General features: G+C 39.6%; 1 protein-coding gene across 5 annotated transcripts in view; it reads right to left on the bottom strand.

Annotated features, from left to right (window-relative positions):
- PCDH17 (protocadherin 17) overlaps positions 1 to 22,866 on the bottom strand; it is an 89,618-nt gene extending 66,752 nt beyond the window's left edge. For 4 of the 5 annotated variants that reach the window (XM_071448533.1, XM_071448536.1, XM_071448535.1 and 1 more), the window contains exons 1-2: positions 22,234 to 22,866; positions 17,462 to 20,970 (exon numbers count right to left, since the gene is read on the bottom strand). In XM_071448533.1, coding sequence (XP_071304634.1) covers positions 17,462 to 20,089 — 2,628 coding nt within the window. In that variant the 5' untranslated portion in view covers positions 20,090 to 20,970; positions 22,234 to 22,866. The remainder of the gene's footprint in view (positions 1 to 17,461; positions 20,971 to 22,233) is intronic. The other variant, XM_071448534.1, reaches the window with a different exon arrangement.
- Between the last annotated feature and the right edge of the window lie 366 nt (positions 22,867 to 23,232).

Raw genomic sequence — 23,232 nt, 5'->3', positions numbered from 1 at the left:
GCATAAGACACTAAAGATGGCAGAAGCCTGGGCTGTGGGAATTTAACAAAGTGCAAGAATTAGAAATCACAAGGCCCAGACAAGGTTCCTCTCATCTCACTGATGACTGCACCAAGTCAGAAGACTGAAGAAGCTAAAAAGGTCACTACAGAATGACAGAATTTTAAGTGATCCTGGTAAAAAAAGTAGACCTGAGTGACATTCAAAAGGTGAGGTGAGACCAGACCCACATCAGACTTTCTGATATGAAATAAAAGATTTAAGCATTTCAGGAACAAGCTTGTCTCTTTGTCGGCAGGGAAGTCAGCTCAACAGAAGCCTTCAGCTTCTCTACCAGTGCAGGATGTGTGTTTAAGGTCAGACATCTCTCTCTAAGAAAGATATGACGAAGAAAAACTATGGAAACTAAACCCAAAACTTTCTCCCATAGAAAAGGGAATCAAGATTTTCCAGACCAAACTCAAATTGCTGGGTTTTTTACAATGAATTCAGGTTTCTGAGACTTATTTTATTTGGCACTGGAGAAACATGAAGTGCAATGAAATTAGCATGATCCCAGAAGAGAATGTGGAAAGTTGTCAAATGTGACTATGAAAAAGGAATTGTAATATGAGTTCTGAAGTTGTACTACATTTTGGAGAAGATGCAAGATAAGAATGTAGGAAGAAGTGCCAAACATCACACCACAGAAAGAGCTCAAGCTGAAAGTACAATAACATTATCACAGCGTCAATAAATAAACATAATGAAATTCATGACACATTATTGCATTGCTCTGCACTGCCGCTATTCATTTAAAAATGATGAACACATTTAAAATAATTCACAACTTGTCAAATGCCTGTGAGCGCTGCAGTTAGACTGGTGTTGTAACAAGCATTTGTGAAGGTCTCACAAGAGAGCTTTACACAACTTATAGCAAAGTAAAGATGGAAGTATGGGAAGACAAAACAATAACTGCACCTGAATCTGCTAGTACAGTTGCATTCAATAAATTTACACTGCTCACCAATGATATGTACTTACTGAAGCTACTCTGTCAATAAAAACCACATTAAGAACCTTTTGAAAGAGCTTCCCTGTCAATTAGGATGTAGATACATTCTATCGCTCCAGTTTTCCTGTCAATTTAATATACTGGATCATATTAACAGTACTGGCTTGTCAATAAGGCAAATCCGAATCCTATTAATAGAGTTACAGTGCCAATATAATCGGCTTCCCATTTATTGAGCTTCCCAGTATTTGGGAAAGCTGTGAAATGGGATTATAAGGTTAGGTTACATACATCTGTCTCTATATTACATAAATATTTCAGGAATTATGTCCTGTTGTGTAAAGAAATACCTGTAACCACTTTTTTCCATTACAAAAACTTCAGATGACAGAATAGTATAATAGTTTGCCATTGCTGAGAAAACATTAAATTATCCTCATTTATCACATTGTTTCCTGCTTTCACTAAGTAAAACTGCTCTTTTATTACACAGTCTACTTGTGTGCCACACATATAGAACTGCTAAGAGATGTAGGCACTTCACCCACCCCACTCTCCAAACCCTCCACCCCCCCCCCCCAAAAGATAATATCTGCTTCAGAACACAAAAGGAAAGAGATAAAATATATTTTGGAAACAAAATACAAAGCACTCCACAGTTTCGATCTGTATTTAGCCCTTTTGCTGTGCTGTATAGTCTTTGTGGAAATGAAACATGTAAGTATAATTCTAGTGTAACAGAAATCCCCAGAAATAATTACTAAAAGGTATTAGTTCATGAATTAAAAAATAGCACAAATTCAGCAAACCTTCTATTTAATAGAAATCTTAATGAAGTTGAACATTAGTTGCTTTTAACCACATTCAATATGAAATAACTACTTTCACTGGATTAGTAGAACATACAAGAGACCGTTAAACCTGATTATATATTAAAAAAAAAGTAAAGAAAAGAAAAAAGTAATTGCATTAAAATATACTGGGTATTCTCTTACCAAATTACCTCTCTAAGTCTGACTTGAAAATATGGATTTAAGAAAACATGGTTCAAAAATGACAGTTAAGGGTCAATGAATCAAGCTGCCCATTATATTTTCTGGTAGCAGATGGGTGCAATGAAACCTAATGATTGAATTTGAAACGCTTTAATGCTCCTTTTATCTATGGCTCCCACCATGTTGAGTCTACCTTAGTATTCCTAACAGATACTATGTTTACTGCATAACAGACTCAATTGCAATTAGCTAACCTGAATGAAATCTGCACTTATCACAATATCCAGCTTATTCTAAGAATATCATACCATGAACTCAAAATAACAATACACATAGGAGTGTGTCTTTGATAGCATTTGTTGGCTGGATTTCTTTTGATTTTTCATGTTAAATATGAAGTCCAGAATTTATAGGAAATTTAAAAATAAAGGGAAAACTCTGGAAATATTGCCTTGAAATGTAAGGATATGATCAAAGTATTTGTTTAGAATTTAAAAATGTTTAGAACCCATTTCTCTGCATAAGAACAACTGTATTCTTTCTTTCTTTCTTTCTTTCTTTCTTTCTTTCTTTCTTTCTTTCTTTCTTTCTTTCTTTCTTTCTTTCTTTCTTTCTTTCTTCTTTTCTCTCTCTTTCTCTCTCTCTTTCTGTCTTTCACATTCAATGTTGATCTCCTGGCTTTATTTTTTTTTAATTTTGAGACACATCTGAAAGTTCTTACTTAGCAGAAATTCTCAGTGAAGCCAGTGAATTTTTTTCCTATTCTTACCACTGCTTATTTCCTGTTTCTAAGAGCAACATAACCCAAATGTTTTCTGAACAGATAAAAGCTTATAAACACCACAGTAATAGATGGTGGAGAAGGAGAACAAATTATGGCCTTTAGAAACTGTTAATCTGTTTTGTACTTATCATATTTAGTAAGGAGAAAACAGAGACACTGGATATTTAAAATCTGTTAACTTTGTGTTAACATCTATCCAGTATGTTTACCTTTTTCTGTCCAACCCACACTCGCACTAAAGGCAACAATAAAACTCCCACAAAGCCATGACCTGAGGTCCAGTGAAATCAATGGGTGTTTTCAAACTGGTTTCAATAGCCCTTGGATCAGTCTGCTTACTTCAATTACCAGCTAAGCGAGCCTTTACATGGTGTGCTACATTCCCACAGATACATATGTTGTATGCCGAAGAAAGTTGCATTTGAACAGATTTGTAATGGCAGTGACGGGGAAAGGTGATTAGCTAGGCAGCAAATGCTGTATGCGGCACGAAATTCCAGTTCTGTGTTTCTTCCCTACTGAGTGAAAGAAATTAGCAACAAAGATGGAGCAGGATTTGGTTCTGAAGCCACCCTGCCTGCACAGAAAACACACACAAAGAGGAAACACTGAAGCTTTCTTCCTAGGTGGCGATCAGAAAAAAAGGGGTAAATCTAGATCACCTCCTTTTCTTTAAAGCTGCCGCCTTATCCCCTTTTTCTTTCTAAAATCCCACACCAGAAAAGCAATGATTCCCTTAAATTCCCTAGGAATTCAGAAAAATATCACAGATGTTAATACTTACATTTCAAGTTTTTGTTTAATTTCTTATTTAGGTCATGCAACTCTTTCTTTCAACTTTTTTCTTAGAAATACTCAACAAGTTATTTTCTAAATATTTTGTGACAAGATACAAAGCCCTACTTTCAGACAAATACCTTTGCATAATTATTTCCTCTAAGCACTAGGAAAGCACTAAATATGCTGCCAAAATAATGGCTGAATTTATGACAGAATAGTAGATCATCAAGCTTTACAGACTCACACGGCCATGCAAGGAGATTTTCAACTGAAAAATGGTGATGAGTTGATTTATTATTTGTGACATAAGATAAATAATTTAGGCTTGCACAAATTTAGCAAGAGGTTCTGTCCCTAAATATATTTTAAAGTCATAACAGTCATGTGTCTATGATGAGGTACCTCATAAAATGGAAAGTTTGACTGAATACACCATTACACCATGAGCATAATAGCGGTGGTCAAGTAGACTTGGACAGAAAAAAAAAAAATAAGGCTATTCTTATACAGGGCTCTGTGCATGCATCCACAACTCTGTCACTTCAGTGTTAACTTACAGTCTTCTGATAGTACTGTATATTAAATTGATTCAAAACAAGTAAAATAAAAATTTGCTACCTTTCTTTATAGGATCACCTCATCTAGGACACAACACCCACTTAACACAGGTAATCTCTAACTTCATAGGCATTTAAAAGCTGACTTTGACCTGTAAGTTCTTAAAAGACTGGGAAAAAAATGTTCTGGATTGCCCTTCTCATTATGGCTTGCCATATCAAGACTCTGAAATCAGATCTTTCTGTAAAATTAAGAAGATCCACATAAGATATTTTCTTTGCAAAGATTCCAGGATTAGATAAAGTCATCGTTCTGTTCCAAAGCAGTGTTGGTTTGTCAATATCTAGGACACTGCTTCAGGTTTCACCGGGGATAGAGTGACTGAACATGAATGCTAATATTTGACTGAGGGGTTTAATAGAACACGGGGATTTAATTATGGACTTCCTCTCTAATTAGCAGGATGCTCAGCACCAGTATGTGAGCACTTTTTTCCAAAGTGGAATGCATTGAACATCAACTGAACGATGCATATATATTTTACTTTTTAAAATTTTATTTATGACCTCTCAAAGAAATTAGTTAATGAAACCTTCTCTAAATAATGCCCACATCACAGATGTCCCCAAGTTGACATTCAGAAGTGGCATATGTGGAAACCTCTTTCAAACGGGGAAAAGAAAACAAAACACTCCTGGTGCAGTGCAAGAAATTTCAAACAAAAGTTCATGCAAAATGTAAAATAAATAACTTGGGATTGTTCATACTGCTCTTCCTGGATACTCAAACCAGATCATATGTAACACAGACTAATGCTGCTCCCTGCAGGTGGATCATGAGCCCATGTGAAGCCACACCAACTTCCAACTTCACTGGAATTCAATATGGAGTTAGGTGCTTAGCTGCAGAGAGTGATCTCCAGGAGCACTGCCTTTGCATGCAATTCATGTACTCATATGCTCTCAAAACTTGTTTACAGGTAGAAAAACACACTGGAAGATGAATTATTTCCATGGGAATTTGTTAATTTATATAATTTCAGGGCCATCTTTGTTTACTGGTGTTTCATGCATTGTGTTATTTGGAATAAAACAAAAGCGATAAAATATTAAGGAACTACCTGCGGCTTTATTAATGTCTTGATAAATTCCTAAGAATTATTAAACTTGAATTTGTTTGGTGTTTTTATTTAACTCTTTTGAGGCATAAAGCAATAAAATACAAAATATCCTTCTAAGCAATGCTGAAATCAACAGCAAAATCATCCACTTTCCATGAAAACAGAAGTGGTATCTTGCTCCTAGGATGCTGTGGATCACACTTCAGCACAGAGACTTTGCAAGGCAGTGGTGTAGCATCCTAGTCCTAAGGGTGTATAGTAGCATTCCTTCTTTAACCTTAGCCACAGGATAATAACCATCACCAATATAATGATAGTCCAAGCTACCAGTAACCTTAAGAATGTGCAAGGAATAGACTGGCAGGAATTAATCTGCCATTTCATATATCTGCCCAAGGGAAGCATTGTAATTGCAAAAATTTACTTTTAGACTGCTGAGACTCATAGTAATTATGTTTCTTTTTTAATAGAAATAGCCACAGGTAGTAACAAATTGGGTTTTGAGATGGGGAACTGGGCATGCATTCTAACCCAAATTACTATGTAATTGTCTTTATTATAAAACACTATAGAAAACCCAAAACTTAAATCAGAACAAAAACTTTCCCTTAAAAATGTTCTCCTCCCATGGCTATTCAGCATGTGTGCCTATTTCTTCATTCACAGGTATCAGCAAGATAAGTATAACTGCAAGTGATTTATCTAAATATTTTTGCAATTGCTAAGCAAAATTCCCAAAGCTTACATTTGTTTAATAGAAACAGCTTCTTCTTGCTTTACAAGTAGGTCAAAATCTGGAAATCCAGATATTCATTCCTAAGTTTCCTTTGCCAATATCAGGGGATGAAGGAAAGTCTATTTGTGGTCTATACATATATTAAATGAACTGAAATTGAAGTTCTCTTCAAAATTCTGGTAGGTTGTTTAAAATAAATGAGCCCAGGAAAATACTTAAAATTAGTTATTTCACGCTTGAAGGAATTATTATTTTGTTAAATCACATTGTTGCAATAATGAGAGATATACTTTTGGGAAAGATCATGTATGTGATGGCAAATGAATGCATAGTATAATAAATTGATACAGTTGCTTCTGCCCCTTGCAATACTATCACCTGTTACACCTGAAAAGAAGCTACATGTGGTTTAAATAGACAAAATACATGTTCAGATTTAGACAAAATTTAGACTGTATATTGAAAGACATAACAGACAACATCTTGTTTTCACCTCCTTTTCACCCAACAGCTACAAAGCTGACTGATATATTTCTCGCCTTGGAGTTATGAGATGCAAATTATCATGTGCTTTTTAATAACTAATGCAGGCTATGGAATCAGTTAAGTGCTGCTTCTTTTCACATGTTGCATGAATTATACTTCCTTTTAATCATCACTCTCAATCCTGAAGTTTGATAGCAGGATTCCATCACGAAGTGGAAAATTAGGTCCTTCCTTACCAATACTCTTGCCTCAGGAAAAAAAAATGACAACATCATTTGTCTCTAAACTTGATGCTTTCTAGTTTGCAGCAAAAGGTGCATGTTGACAGCATCTTCCAAAACACTGCTACACAGCTCTGTACAGATCATACACAATATTAAAAAAAAAATAAAAATAGATGCACATTGCTCATTAATAATGCTTTTTATCCGTCTAGATGGATCTTTTGATTCCATTCTGCTCTCTTTTCTGAATATATCCATGTATGCATGTGTACACACAGTTGCATATCTGGCCCATAGCCTAGAAATATAATAGTTTCTAAGCTGTCTGTCTGTCATTTTAAAAAGGCTTTTAATTTCATTATTTCCCAAGCACTCTGAATTCCACTATGTCCTTATTGTCATTTGATCCACTGAAATGTTGAAGAGATCACAGAAGAACACACTTGGTACTTTACAGCTGTGGCTGGATAATCTGGCTCATGATCATCAAAGCTGGATTGTTTTTATGATCTTCAAATCTGCATATCAAATTACTCAAGTCTCTGCAAGAAAGCAAGACATCAGGACTATCTCAACAGAATACGAGAAAATGTAGTTGGAGGCTAAGTGAAACTAACAGCTTTTGCAGCTTTGCAGCATTCTTAAAGCAAAGGAGAGAAGCAACAGGGAGCAGTTCAGGTAACACAGAATAACCGATTCTGGGCTGAATTCTGCACATACTTATGCACATCAGCAACCCCACACCTGTAAATGATCCATTTAATTTTATGTTTCTAATTTTATGTTGACTTAGATTAAAATGATCACTGATTACGTGTTTTAAGGATCCTACCCTGAAAGAAATATTATTAATTTAATTATACATATATATGTATATTTCCACAGGCCTCAAAATTACTCATGCACTGACGAAGGACATGCTTTTTTCTAGATTTGCACAAAAAGAGCATTTTTGACTCTGCTGGCAGCCACTCAAGTGCTGAATCTGAGGTACATCGTTAAGACAATGTTCTTTTCTTTGTTACTTTTAAAATTTTATAGAATTTAAATATTTTCATTAAGAATTAATGAACATTTGTTTAGCCCACTTCAGCTTACCTTTTTTTTAAGCTGATTCCTAGCTAAACAATCATAAGTGGTTGCTTAGCAATCAGCGAAGAGTGAGACAGAAATATAGTAAGTAAAGAAACTGACTGACATGTTCTGTGTTTGAATCATAGTATTCAGTAAAAACAACAGAATAACACCAAGAGAAGTTTTAAACAAAATTCTCTTAATAAAAGAATACACAAAACTGTCTTTGGGAACAAATTATGCATTTAAAAGCTACAAATTGTTATTCACATGTCTGTCGCTATAAAATATTCCTGTAGCTATTATTAAAAATACATTAAAATCCTTCAAATGTTCATGAAACCATTATTTACCTTTTGTTTTAATTCAATTGTCAACTGTGCTTCCAATGATTTTAAAAACAGTATATATCTACAAAGCAAGCAAGAGTTTACAGCTTTGAAGACTTGAAATTGATTTTTAATGCACCAGCTTTCAAACACTACAAAGGCTGCTCTCTGCTGATAAAGACAGTAAACAAGAAATTGTCCTTTAAATGTTCCCTTTAATGTTTTTCTTTAATTAAAAATCAATCAAAAAACATTGCCACATAAAAAAATTAAAATTAAGACATTAAAAATGCTTTATGTTTTTGACACACAACACAGTCAAACTAGAATGAAAACTTATGATGTTACTTTTGTTTACTTGTATTAGTTTAGACTTTTTTTGCATTGTAAACATTGTTAATCAAAACATAAAAGCATGTAAAAGTAGTTTATCACTTAACTCAGGTCTCTTTATAGAGTAGAAATGTTAAAAATATGATGAAATTAAACTAGAAATTATAAAAGTATTAAAGTAAAATACTTTTAAAACATTTTAAGATTATTTTAATACAGTTCTATCCTCTAATCGGACGGAAGCTTATTTATGTAGATTAGTTACATCTAGAGTCTCATTTATCTAACCTGTATTTATTCTTTGATCACAAAGCTTGTTAACTTAAATGGCCTTTTATTGTTATGATTCATTTTCCCATAATTATGTGGTTTAACTGTCTGATTTTTTTTTTGTTTTAATAAATATATGCACTTGCACCAATCATATTCAACAGTACTATGCTGGATGCTCAATGAACAGTAAGAGCCATTTCAATATAATAAAAGTGCCTGGAAGTGTTCCAGGAAAAGGCCTGGAAATATGAATAATCAGAGTGTCACTAGAACTAGTCCAGGCAATACACACATGTCATACACAGATCAGTAGATGGTCTGAACCACCCTCTGAAAATAGCTCTGCATGACTATCACTGCCAATAACCTACAAAGTGTCGAGTAGAGGTCTCACGCACACAGCTGAAATGATGCGTTTACATCCCATGACAAGAGTTTTCCTTTCCCCTTTGGAGTTCTCCTTTGGCAGGCCGCAGGGACTGCAGCACAAAGCCACCCAGCAGGGAACAGGATGAGATTAGGAACTTTTCTGTTACGGGTTAAAGTACTGTATGAATGTGAGAAACTCTGATCTGATACATATGCCACAAAGCCAGTAGAAAGGTCCATGGCTAAAATCAAATATCTTAATTTGAAGGATTTAACATGCCTAGATTGCTTATACCTTATTCTATTGAAAATAGACCAGTATGGGACTGATGGTCTTGAGGGTTGGAAAAGGAGATACACCCTCAGTGAACCACAGTGAGATACAAATTGATCTTTATGCTGTTCCTCTGGACGAATAACACTAGAACCTGACTGAAACTATAGAGTTTTGTCTTTGTATGTAGAGGGACTCCTCAGTTTTCAGGACAAAAAAAAAGAGATTTCAAGCAAGTAAATGAATTGATCTGGTACCTTTCCCTACAGGTAATACCACTCCCGAGTGGAAGCAAGCCAGTAGGAGAAAGAGATGGTTCTTGTGTGACCTTATTAAGAAGGAAATGTATCAGTAGCCTGTGGGATTTAGCTAGAAAATATATGACTGCTCAAGAAGGTTATTTAAAGCACTGTCTAATATCCTAATTAACAGGGACATTCATAAGAATTTGCTTCTTCTTGAATGTAGTACTTAATACTGAGTATTTTATCAAAACTGCTTAATAATTTACTTTTTTTTTCTTTCTCATAGGATTTACAGTAATTAATCCAGAATCTTCTTCTGTTAAAAAAAAAAAGTCAACAGCAGCAGACTGAAAAACAGAGGTTGCTCTATGACAAATAGATTAGTAGGGCTTAGAATGCACCCTGGCTAAGAATTATGGCAGCTGCACATTACTCTGTTTCATCTCATCAACAAAAGCAGTGACTTGTTAATATCCTTGATGCTCCATTAAAAACTTAACAAATAAAACACTTAAACTCAAGGAACTTTTTTCCCCAGTAATTTTACCACTCTCTTTCTAGTACTTTTTTTCTATTACTTTTCTTTTTCCTCTTTTTTCTATTAAGGCAAGAGCCTGCAGTCCCCTGAGAGTTTTACTTGTTTCCCGTATTTTTGAACACTTAAGCATTAATTTTACCACTTCTGTTAAAGCTGAAGTAGCCATACAATTGAAAGCATAAAGCTTTCAGGCTGTCTGCTGCAAAAATTTGCCCCAACTGCTCCACACTGACCTTTTGGCATCAGAGGATTGCTTCTATATTTTAAAGATAAAAACAGAGCTGTGTTTCTGCTCTGGTCAACAAATCCCTGTTTAAGTTCTCATCACTGAATTTTTTTACCTATTGAAAAACATTAATACTAGTGTCAAAATGCCTTTTCTTCATACATGCAGGTGCTCCTCAGGCTTGAAGAAGTATCTGAAGAATTCTGCCATGCAACATATATGTTTTCTTCAGATAAAACCAAAACCAAATAACAACCCATATACATGTAGAACGACTGCCTTGCCTAGCAAAACCTAAAACTAATTTAACTTGAGACTTTTAACTTTTGTAGAAATAACAAAAGAAAAAACAAATTAGGCATGATACTTGGAAACATATATGTAAATATTAGGTGATATGTTAATGCTTCCTGAGGAGGAAAGGTAGTGAAGAGAAAGAAAAAAAAAATGCTGGGGAAAAAAGACAAAAAAAATACTGGTTTTATTTTTTTTAAATTGAATCACAGCTGGTTCACATCCAGATGTTGTGACTTGGGAGGAATTTTTTAATGATACTTTTGTCTTACCAGAGAAACCAGATTGTATCTATGCTTTCTTAATACCAAGTAATATTTGTGAATATTTCACACATACCTATTGCTAATTTTCCATGTAAAAGTATTTAATAAGTTTTAATAATAATGCTGCATTATTCACAGTTTCAGAAATATATGAAAACATGTGGCAGCATATGTTCAGCAATACGTTCAACAGAGTATTTGATTTCTTTTCCACTGTACACACAATTATTCTGGGTTAACCATCAGACTTGATGGTTTACCATTGGAATCCTGAAAGTATTGCGCAACCTAAGCCACTCTATGATGCTGTGTTACACTTCACATCATAGCTACAAAAACATCTAAATTCCAGTCCCATTAATTGTTTGTAAAGATGGCATAAGAAAAAAAAAACAAAAAAAAACCCCACCAAAACACTAAAACCTCAAAATGAAGGGCCCAATCATTCTATTCTTAGCTGCATTCCATAGAGGTCTCATCAGGATTCACTCTTGAACCACCAAAATCATTTATGAAGTCAAAATTATGCTATTGACCGAATTATGAGTAAGAACTGCCTTTTATCAACATGGGGAAGGATAATAGAATCTTGAGAAAATATGTTGTTATAGATAACTCTTCAAAGGATTGATCAGTCATTGAAATTGCACTGATAATCAGAAAATTGTAGGGATCTTTCCAGCTAAGTTTAGGTAGTGACAGTGAACACAAAGATGTAGAAAGCTCAGACATCTTTAAGAGCAGTTGAGAGCTGTGACACTCAATCTTATATAACTTGTTTCATGTCTTTTATAAAGCAGAGAGTTCTACAGAGATATTATTACACTTATTTTTTTGTTAACAAGAATTTCTGTTCTGGAAAGACTGTTTCTTTTTCATAATATGTATATTCCACTTTAGATTCTTAATTTGTTTTTTTCTCTATTTTTTTAAATTGTTCTTTATTACAGTTCTTCATCTTGGAAAGTTCTTTAGATTTCAAATAGACCTGTATATCAAGAATGACCCTTCTAAAATAATAGTGCTATAAATATCACCAGTAAAGAACTCAGATCAAGACCAGAACAGATGTAACACAAAAAAGCAGTTCAATTCTGCTTCCTCTGTCTATTTCAGGAGCCTCTGCACATGCCACAGTGAGTGGTGTGTTGCCAGATCTGGTCCTAAAATGTATGTGTTTTGTGCCTCTATACTATGCAGTGCACATTGACAAAAAAAAAAATTAATCAAAGCTTCATGGACGCATAGGAAAGGTTTCGCTCTGAAATTTTTACGGAGTCAACTCTAGAATGGACTTCATCCAGCGAATGAAACTAAAGCTGCAGAACAATGCAACACCTTGTTCACAAATGTGCAATGTACAAAACCAGACTGTACACAAAACTGCAGACTGTATTAACAAAATGCAAGCATTCAAAGGAATTCTTTTTGCAAAACATCTAGCTTTGCAAAATACTATTAAAGCCACAATAATGATACCTAGGCAGGTAGTTCGAGAATTGCATGTCACAACTTAGTGTCTTTAGATACAGCCCTAGAATATGCAGCTGGGAATCTCTGGAATATATAGAGTACAAACCTGCAAACTTGCAAATGTTTAGTACTCTAGTATCCTCTTGATGAAAAATGTTACCTTGTACTAGTTCTAGTGAGAACAGAGAATAATATTCCTCAGTTGAAGTAGGAGATATAAAAAAACATATATACCTCTGTTTTCAGATGGGAATTTAAATCGCTGAGGATGAGTGCAACTTCTCTGATCAAAGCTGCTTCTCCTTATATGCAGCAGCTGCAGATTTCCTTTTGTAATCTTGAAATTTCTGAGCAGAAGTTTCTCAAAGTATGAAATAGCTTATTTAAGACAGAGCAGCACTAATATGTCTCATGGGTTTTTCATTTCCCTTGAAGACTCTGTCTTCTTAGGTATTACCAGACACCTGGAGATGAAGCTGCACTGGGACTTGACACTAATCTATTGTCACATCATAAACATAAGGTGCCTGAAGTATTAAGAATGATCTGTACTTTATCTTGAAATGCTGTGGGAGTGCCTGGTACAGCAGATAGAGCGATCCCCAGCTTGAGAGCTTCTTTCTGCACATTCATTTTTAGCTGTTGTTTAACAAAAGCTGTGACCACCTCTTTTTTTATTCACACCCACCTTATTCCTGATACATTTACAAAACTCCTCAATTACACCACAAGTATAGCAATAAATAATTTCTAGGATGATCAACACTACTCTTGCATATTGCAGACAGTTTTCTACACTACAGATATTTCACGCTGAGGAATCTATTTCTGGAAGCTACTTGTGTATAGAAACTATTTGTTTTCCTTTATCCATCTACTCTTACTTATTGAAAATCAGCAAGAAGAAGTTGTGATTTGTTTACACAGGGAAAGGCAAACTAACTAACTCAAAATTTTGGTAGGAGAGATACACCTATATGTATGTTTGTTTTTTTTTTTTTTTCCTGATGTCTGCACTTCAAAATAAAGCAAAAAATTCTGTTTCTTTTAGTCAAATGAGTAGGTCACCACAATGAGATGAGCCAAATTTTCTTTAAGGTCTAGAGTGAACAGAAATCTTCTTTCAGCCATGTTGAGTTTCCATTTTCTCCTGCTTTCCTTCTTCCCAATAAAAATTAATAGTTTGGCTCTTAAGTGATTCAAAAGTCACATGGAATTATGACCCTGGCAATGAGAATTGTACAGCACTGCCCAATATTTAAATATTTGTAACAGACTTTTGCTTGAAAGCACTGTTTCTAAACTATCTTTAGAAAATGATTGCTGAAGATAAGAACAATAGAACATGCGTTGGTGAAGTGTAAATGTGTAACTTCCCAGTATGTTACCAAACACTTTTCTTAATGCACATCAATCTCAGGTGCACATCAAATCAGAAATTATCAATTTTCAGAGGGCCTAAAAACTTGCAAGTCTCTTGCACCAATAAAAGTTGAATGCATACAGCATCCTCGTCTGTCCAGCCAACATTTTATACATATATGTACGCATGCAGTTTAAATTATTCCATTTTTATGGTACTGAAGAAGTTCATAGACTCATATATAAGTAGTACAGGCAACTGTGGTACATAGGTGGATGCTGCAAAGTAATGAGCAAACACACAAGCTGTCAAATGGTGTGATTAGTGTGTAACACAAGTTACTTAAAGAGAGGCAAGATTGCACCACTCTTACCCATATCAGGAAGTATTTCATTCAACTGGTGGTCCTTTTGGGTCAGTCTGAAAGCCCTAGTCACTAAGTAACACTTTACTCCACAGGTATTTGTTGATTTAAATTGGGCTATCTGTATAGTAAAATACTTTCATGAGAAATTAGGGAACCATAAGGCTCATTGACTTCACCAGATCTTACTGGGAAGTGAAAGGAAAAAAAATATGCACTCCTAATAAGAGTGAGAAAATTTGAATCTTACTGAGAAAGAAATTATTTATTTGCTATTAAATATTTATAGAATCAATTGGAGGTACTAAGTAATAATATAATATTTAGCATGTATATACATCTCCATATAGTACGTACATATATATATACACACATATATATGTATGTATATATAACGTTTTAAAGATTATTGTGCCATTAAACATTTGCCAAGAAAACGAGAATGAAAGAAAATGAAGAAATGCAATTCCATTGTATGAATTACATAGTATGGGATTATCATGTTTCAAAAATATATCTGTAAAAACTAATCAGAACATTTGTTAGAGAACCCTTACACAATTGTTAACCTTCCCTTTACTGAGGTACTGAAGAAAACTGCTTAACTGGATTGATTAACTAAAAGAGATTATAAAGCAGCTGGATTTTATTTTTTTTTTCCCCACTGCCTACACCCTTGACTCCTAACTGTGCAAGTTACATATGCAGACACAGGTTTCTTGGAGTGATTCAAGATATAGTAGATCCAGAGAGAGGGCTGATCCTTTACTATTTCTTCTTAAGTCTGCAGTTTAAATTTTACATGAGGCAGAAGTACAGGACCAGACATAAAGTAGTGCCTAAATTCTAAATGCAAATTTTATATAAAATTTACTCCAGGGATGTGGAGATGGAGAATACAAAATGTATTTTAGTAATGCAAAAGTACAGTGAAGAGGATCAATTTTCCCCTCTAGCTACTTTAAATCTGAGCCTTTTCTAAATAGAAACCAAGTACACTGTTTCTTACTGTGACTGTTTTGCCAATACAACTACAAAATATAGTATCAGTAAGTATGTTTGAACAGGCTGTACACTAGGTAGAACCAAATGTTTTCTAATCTACTGACTGGACCATGAAAACCTCCAAAACACTCTGTGTAGTTAATGAGGGAAAACAAGACCAACATTAGATATATGAGTATATGTTATGAGGAGTTTCAGTTAGCATTTTCCATAGTTGTCATAATGAAAACTCTTATAGAAACCACAACACACTTTTTAAGGGAGGAAATTCCTCTTTTAGCTTTATATAGATTTCAGGGAAAAAAATCATGATTGATGTTATACAGTGAACACTGTAAAAAAAGAAGGAATCATATTTTCCATAGGGATTTACACTACAAGTGAAACTTTACTATTCAGTAGCATCAATACATTAATTAATTGCTTTATATAGACATTACATGGTTGTAGGAAAGTATAATTTTCTGTCTTTTAGTCACTATTACACTTGTCAGTAGGAAAAAAATGTGGAGTGTTTCTTTTTTAGCTTTCTGACAACTCCATTTTACAGTAAAAAAAAAAAAGTTGACATTACTTAAACAAGTGTCATGGAAAGTTATTTGTTTTTTAAAGCATGAGTAATAAATCAAATTATCTCTGGTTGTGCCCTAACCTAAACTCTTTCCTAAAGTGTCACTTTTTGTTAAAATCAATTTCAGATTTTAAGTATTGCTCCACTCACCTAATTGATAGCAACACAAATTCATGATAGGCATAAAATGAAATTGTTTCTGTGACACAAGTCAATAGCTTCTTGAGGATTAGTTTACAGTGACCTTGTACAGGCAGGTTTTTTTTTCTTTTTTTTTTCCCAGTTATACATGTTCAATTTCCAGGTCATCGATTACATGAATTTTGGTTCTTCAATCTGTCAATTACCACTGGCCATTTCTATTCAGTTTAAAGTATTAGATACACCTGGCAAGTAGAACATTTGGTGTTCACAGATCACAGGGCATGGTAACTCCAAGGTATTATGAATCTTCTTTAGGTACATCAAGTGACTACAGTGCAACTTCTTTCCCACTAGCTGCATACACAAAATGAGTCTGTGTCAGTTCTGATACACTCAGCTCATTCCCCTATGACTCAGAACAGCATATCAGGAGAAGCACAGGATAAAACAGATATGACATTTCAAATATATTTAATAGTCATTATCCAGAGCCTGCTTTCAATCTGAACGTTAAAAATCACTTTGGAACATACCTGTAGTGTTTGAACATTAAGCTGCATTAATCATGAAGTAATACTTTAAATTAAATCAACTGGAGCCAATTTCTGCCCTCACCTTCACTCTGCAAGTTCACTGCTCTGAAATAAATCTTCTGAGTTTCAACTTTAAACTACCTGCTAAAAATTAAGTCATTCTTTGATTAGTATCCTATATCCAATGGTCCAAATTCTGCCATTTCTCACATTCACAAAAGTCAGTAGAGGACAGTGTGGATATGATTGGCAGCAAAATGCAGCCCGGCGACAATTTCTAAATGAGCTTTGGTAGAAGACAGAGTGTGTAAGTCTTTCACTATAAAGCAATCATCAATGTTGACTCAGGCTACTGGAAATCTGACTAGTTGTTTTGTTGGTTTATGACAGGATGTGAGTTTTGTTAACATTTGGAGGTAGGAGGAAGTTACCACATACATTTTCTTTCTATTTGACTAAGCAGAATTTTCAGCACTGAAAAATTGGTTGTTTATGGGGAGAGGAGGAGGCAATGGGGCCCCAGTGATACTGTCAAAAAATATATTTATGGATATATATTCTGAAGAAGGAAATTTAAAAAAAATTAAAACATACATCTTGGAATGATAGCTCATATTTATATACAAGATTGGAGGGCTATAATACACTGTTGCAATAGATGTCCTCAGTGTGCAATTTCTTCCCTGTCCTATTAGTTACTGCAGGTGGTAGGACCACTTGCCCTCCCTCTTCTCCACCCCAAACCAAAGAGTAGTGAAACCTGTGGAAGTGCCTACCTCTGTCTGACAGTCTCCTGGGAAAATCCCCCAGCATGCCTCAAATGAGCTAAATGCCTGCCCACACTCTCACATGCACCTCTTTGGCGCTGCCGTAACTCTGACTGTGTTTCACTGGGTGTTTTCTTTTGAATCACATGGGAAACATCAATGAGACAGCAGAACCAGACCCACCAGATGTTGTCTGGTTCCACTTCCATTAAGTCCACCTCTCTTTAGTGACTTGTGTTGGTTCCTACAGTGGTGCCTTACAGCAGATTGCACTGCAGACAAAAGGGAAAATTAAACCAGTGTCTAAAGTGAGGTCCAGGGTATTCTAAAAGTCTCCTACCTGAATTATGGACATCCGGCTCGGGGGAGCCTCGCTGGCGTTAGTCCCTTGCCCTGTGAAGCTGGTGTGGCAGCCCACATGTCCCTGGGGTACAGTCAGGTTGTTGGAGGCGGGCTTCAGGTACATCACCTCAGACCTGGGAGAGCTGAGGGGCAGGCGGGTCTGGTAGTCAAAGTACATGGGTGAGGTGGCCAGGGATGGGCTGCTCACCACGTTCATGACATTGAGGGGACCCCGGCTGTCCTCGCCCTCACTGGGCACCAGCATAATGTCATTCTTGCTGATCTTCTTCTTCTTGCCCTTGCCCCCTCCACTGCCACTGCCTCCTCCTCCCCCGCCACTGCCTCCCCCTCCTCCCAGCTGAGGGTGGCTATACTCGGCAATGCGACAATTATAGGTGCGGATCTCCTTGTTCTCTCGCTTGCACTTCACAGCAATAGTGATCATGGCAGCCAGCAAGATGATGGAGACAGTGCTCAGTGTCACAATCAGCGGCAGCGACAAGTCCCAGTGCGGCCGCCGATGCTGCTCGCCGTTCACCTGCGGCTCGCCAGCCTCGGGCAGGGGCCCCGCCAAGGCCCTGACTATGAGCTTGGCCACAGCGGAGAGGCTGGGCTTGCCATGGTCACTGACTTTTACCACCAGTTCAGCCACAGGGCTGAGCTCCTCCCAGTAGGGGTGCAAGGTGCGTATCTCACCACTGGTGGGGTCCATCTCAAAGAGGTGCTCCTCATTGCCTTCCACAATCTCATACGTGAGGCGCCCACTCTCCCCAAAGTCACTGTCCAGGGCGCGGACGGTGCCCACGGGGTAGCCCACCCCAGCATTGCGTGGCACCTGCAGCTCAGCAGTGTCATTAATGAGGGCAGGCAGGACGATGAGGGGTGCATTATCGTTGACATCGAGCACGGTGACGCGCACTGTGGCATTGCTTTCACGGTGGGGTGAACCCGAGTCTTTGGCCAGCACGCGGAACTCAAAGTGCTTTGTCTGCTCATAATTGAAGCTCCTCAGAGCGTAAATAGCACCATTTGTGGGGTTGACAGAGACATAGGTGTAGATGGAGACATCTCCCACATGCCCAGGCAGAATGGAGTAAGACACTGTCCCATTTTGGCCCAAGTCAGGATCCTGGGCCAAGACTGAGCCCAGGTACTCTCCAGGGATGTTGTTCTCAGGCACCTGCAACACATAAAGATTCTTGCTGAAGCGGGGTGGGTTGTCATTCTCGTCAAGGATCCGGACAGAAAATGACTTGGTGGAGTTAAGTGGGGGATTGCCCCCATCACGTGCCACGATGGTCACATTGTACTCATCCTGCGTCTCACGGTCCAGGGGTCGGTCAGTGACCACAGTGTAGAAGTTGTCATAGTTCTCCTCCAGGGTGAAAGGAACGGCACCAGGCCCGCCGCCACCGCCCAGCACCCGGCACTGGAGCTGCCCGTTCTTGCCTGAGTCACGGTCGGTGACCCGCACCAGAGCAATGACAGTGCCTGGTGGGGCAGCCTCACTCAGAGCTCCCTGGCGAACGGAGACAAAGCCAATGGTGGGAGCATTGTCGTTGCGGTCGATGAGGCGGACAGTGACCTTGCAGTGAGCAGGGATGGGATTTGGCCCCAGGTCCCGAGCTTGGACATCAATCTCAATGAGGCCACTCTCCTCATAGTCCAGGTTACCCTTGACACGGATGAGGCCGCTCTGTGGGTCGATGCTAAACAGGTCACGGACGCGCTCAGGTGCGTAGCCACTGAAGGAGTAGAGCACCTCTCCATTGGTACCCTCATCGGCATCAGTGGCGTTGAGGTCGATGACTGCCGTGCCTAGTGGCGCGTTCTCTGGCAGCTCTACCACATAGGAGGCTGCCTCAAAGATGGGGCTGTTGTCATTGGAGTCAATGAGGCGCACATTGATCTGCACCGTGCCTGAGCGTGGTGGGTCACCACCATCCAATGCCGTCAGCACCAGGGTGTGGTGACTCTGCTCCTCACGGTCTAATGGCTTCTGGATGACCAGCTCTGGAAACTTTGTGCCATCACCACGGGACTTCACATCGAGGGAGAAGAGGCCGTAGTCGTCACGAGTGAGAAGGTAGGTGCGCAGACCATTGTCCCCAGCGTCTGGGTCGTGGGCGCTGGTGAGGGGGAAGCGGGTGCCTGGTGCAGCATTTTCAGAGATGTCCATGTCCACTTGGTCAGAGGGGAATGATGGTGCGTTGTCATTCAGGTCCTGAATCTCCACTTTGATCATGCAGATCTCCTGGTCATTAGCGAACACCTCGAGGGACAGCTGGCACTTGGCACTGCGCCGGCACAGCGCCTCACGGTCAATGCGCTGCTTGGTGTAGAGCAGCCCGCTCTCCCCGTCCACGTCCAGGAGGTGCGGGGCTGAATTCTCCAGCACCCGGAAGGTGGACTTGGGGCCGCGGCCGCCCCCGGGGCCGCCGCCGGGAACGCCACGCTCCGCGGGCAGCATCCCGCCTCCCGGCGCGCCTGCCGCCAGCCGCGCATCGCGCCCGATGTTCCCGATGACCGTGCCCGCTCCCTGCTCCTCCGGCACCGAGTAATTCAGGTTCTTCAGCGATAGGGCGGGAGCCCAGCAGAAGAAGAAGCAACAAATGGAAAGGTACATCCCCGAGCAGGGGTGGAGGCGGCAGGAGCAGCAGCGATGACCAGGGTTATCCCCGTCTTCTTTGCCTCCTGCGCTGGGGTTGCTCTTCCTCCTCTGACGGCTCCTTCTTTCCTTCCTTTTTGGTTTTGATTTTTTTTTTCCCCTTCTCTTTCCCCACCCCTATATTTCAAGTTCTTGAACCTGTTGCTCTAAAACATCTGCAGAGACACAGGATGAGAGGCAGCAAATAGACCATGTAGCTCAGAGGGAGGGAGCAATCGGGGGGGTAGGGGGGAGGGGAGGGAGCAGCTTCGGCTGCGTTTCAGCAAGAGCTTGCCGTGCTTACAGTCCTCTCGCAGTTACTTCCTCTGTCCAACTTCGGCAGTGGGAGGGTTTCAAAAATCAGAAAATTTGCAAAAGATCTTCTCCTCCGGGCAGGCGATGTGTTCCCGATCCTTGAATCCCCGCAGATGTACAAAGAATAATAAAAATAATAACAATAATAAAAAAAACCGGCGGCAGTGGTTGTTGTTCTAAAAACGATCAGAAATATTTCTTAAATATGTGTATTTATATATACATAGAAGAAGGGGATGGTCACAGGTCTGTAGCAGAGGTAAAAAAGCTTATTTGCTACTCATCGCTTGTGATGCGATTGATGGAGTGGAGGGGTAGGAGAGAGACAGAAGGGGAAAAAAAAAGTCTCAGCTTGTTGTTGAAGCCCTCTTCGTGTGCAGTGAGCGGCAGTGAAATGTCTGACTGCACCGCGGGGTTGTTGGTTTTCAGGGAGTGTTTTGCTGCATTTAGAGATCTAATCTTGCATTGCTTGCGGCGGAGAGCTGCATCTCGCTGCCGTCGGTATTTCCCCCCTCTCTGTCTCGTACACCCTGGGTCACTGTTTCCTTCCCGAATCAGAGGGAGAGGGAATGAGGATTGCAGGGCAAGAGGGGAAAACAAAACACATTAAAAAAAAAAGCCCAAAACCCAAACCACTCCGCCCCCTCCCGCAAAAACTAGTGTTCAGATTTATAGCTTCCTTTCTCCCCCTTTACTACCAGCCTCCCACCCGTCGTTTTGGGGTGAAAGATTTAAGAAACCCACCAGTTCACCTTCATCACTAACAGTAAATATATATTTTGAGAGAAAGCTCAATCAGCAGCACGCTTGGGTTTCTTTAAGACAGGCCAGTAGCCGCCGCCACCACCACATCCTTTCTCTCCGTGTATCTATGCGTGTGTGCGTATGTGTGTCTGAGGAGCTGCACTTTTCTCGATGCAGTTTAATTCCAGTTTGCTTTTCTCTCCAGCCGAGAGGAAAGCAACAGGCAACCCATAGCTGGACGCATAGATTTATAAAAAAAAAAAAAAAAAAAAAAAAAAAAGAAGCAAGGGGGGGGGGGTGGGAGGGCGGGGGAAGAAAGAAAAGCCACCACACATACACACACACACTCTCTCTTTTTCTTAGTCTCGCTAAAAGGGAAACAGTCTCTGTATTCACAGGGCTGCGCTATCAAGTGCCTCTCTTTTCTTTCTATTCAGCGTCTCCTTCCAATGACACTGCCGCCTAGCCCTCTTCATTTAGGGGAGGTGAGAAGAGGAGGAAAAACAATCCTGGCGATGAATAAAGTGGGAGATCTTTTAATCGATTAACTCGCGTATATTAAAACCTATACAGTTCCGCGATTAGTGTGATGCATTTTTTGCAGTCCTTTCAAAGCTTTAACAGTCTCTCTGAGCATCTTGGTACAGGGGAGAAGAGCGGCAGCAATGCCAGATGCGTTGCCCCTCTCTGATATACACCTTTCCTAGTGATACAGTGTATAGGTAAATACTGGGGAAGGGTAGCAAAATATTATTTCAGGTTCTTTTAACAACCTGAAATAAATGAATGGCAAATCCAGAAATGCAGGTGTTTCAATCTGCTTGGATGAGTCAGATCCAGCGGAACAAATCACATTCACTATCGCCTCATGTTCCTCCCTTCACAGACATTAGTTGCAGCTTCTTCCTAACGCTTCTCTGACTCACTCTATAGACAGGAAAGAAATTAATCAGATTTATATTTTGGAAAGGAAGGAGGGAAGAAAGAAGGGGAAAAAAAGAAAAAAAAAAAAAAAAAAAAAGGAGAAGGTGGGGGTGTCGGATCCAGCTACACTTTTACTATACCTCTTTCTCCGGGAGACTGAGGATCAGGAAAACAAGGCTGTTATCCACTCACTGGCACAGAGGCGCGTCTGTCTCCTGCTTTGCTGAGTGTTTTTAACCACCTTTCCTCAGTGTTATGTGTGAAATATATCAGAGATCTTTCACATTAAAAGAAAAAATAAAACGCAATAAAAACATAGGTTTCCAATACATAGCTCACAGATCTAGTTCCGAGTCTCAGTTCTGCACTGTTTTTTCTCCTTTATTTGAGTCCGGACCCAAAGTACACAGTTAATTCTGCAACGTGTGGCAAGGAGGCTTTCAAACGCAAAAGAAGAAAAAACAATTATTCTTCTCTGCCTCATTGATGGGTGGCCCCTTGCAAACAGACGGTCGCCAGTCTTAGCCAGGCAGCACGCGGAGCGAACGCCGATCCCCGATAAACCAGATCCATTTCACCAGCCGCCCGCAGGTAAGTGGAGAATTCAGTGAAAATTCAACAGTTGGAGCCGCGCTCTGCCTCGCTCGCTCTCTTTTTCTCTCTCTCTCTCTCTCTCTCCCCCCTCCTCGCCTCCCTCACTGCAGCACTCGCGGGGCCGCCGCGCCGCGCCGCGCCGCGCTCACCCAGCGCCGCTCTCCGACTGCCGCTATTCACCTCACGCCGCGGCTTAAACATTGATACGGATTCCCCGCCAGCCAATGGGCGGCGGCGGCGCCGGCCGGCCCCGGCGCGGCCCGGCCAATGGGAGGAGGCGGGCGGGGGGCGGGGCCGCGGCGGGCGCTGGGTGCCATTGATTAGATCGGCTCCGAGGGGGACGCGGGGCGCGCGAGCGGCTCGCGCGGGCTGCGGTGTCTGGCCGCTCGCGCACCGCAGCGCCGCGACCCCGGCCCCGGCCCCTCACCCGGCCTCCCCCTCACCCCTGCCTCCCCGCCGCCCTTGTTTGTTTGTTTGTTTATTTATTTGTTTGTAAGACGCGTTAACAAGTCCTTCGCGTTGACGGGTGGGGAAGCAGGGGGGAC

This window comes from Agelaius tricolor, unplaced genomic scaffold, assembly GCF_023055355.1.
Source record: "Agelaius tricolor isolate 1412-34295 unplaced genomic scaffold, bAgeTri1.0.p SCAF_26, whole genome shotgun sequence".
NCBI lineage: Eukaryota > Metazoa > Chordata > Aves > Passeriformes > Icteridae > Agelaius > Agelaius tricolor.
This window is presented reverse-complemented; position numbering and strand designations above follow the sequence as displayed.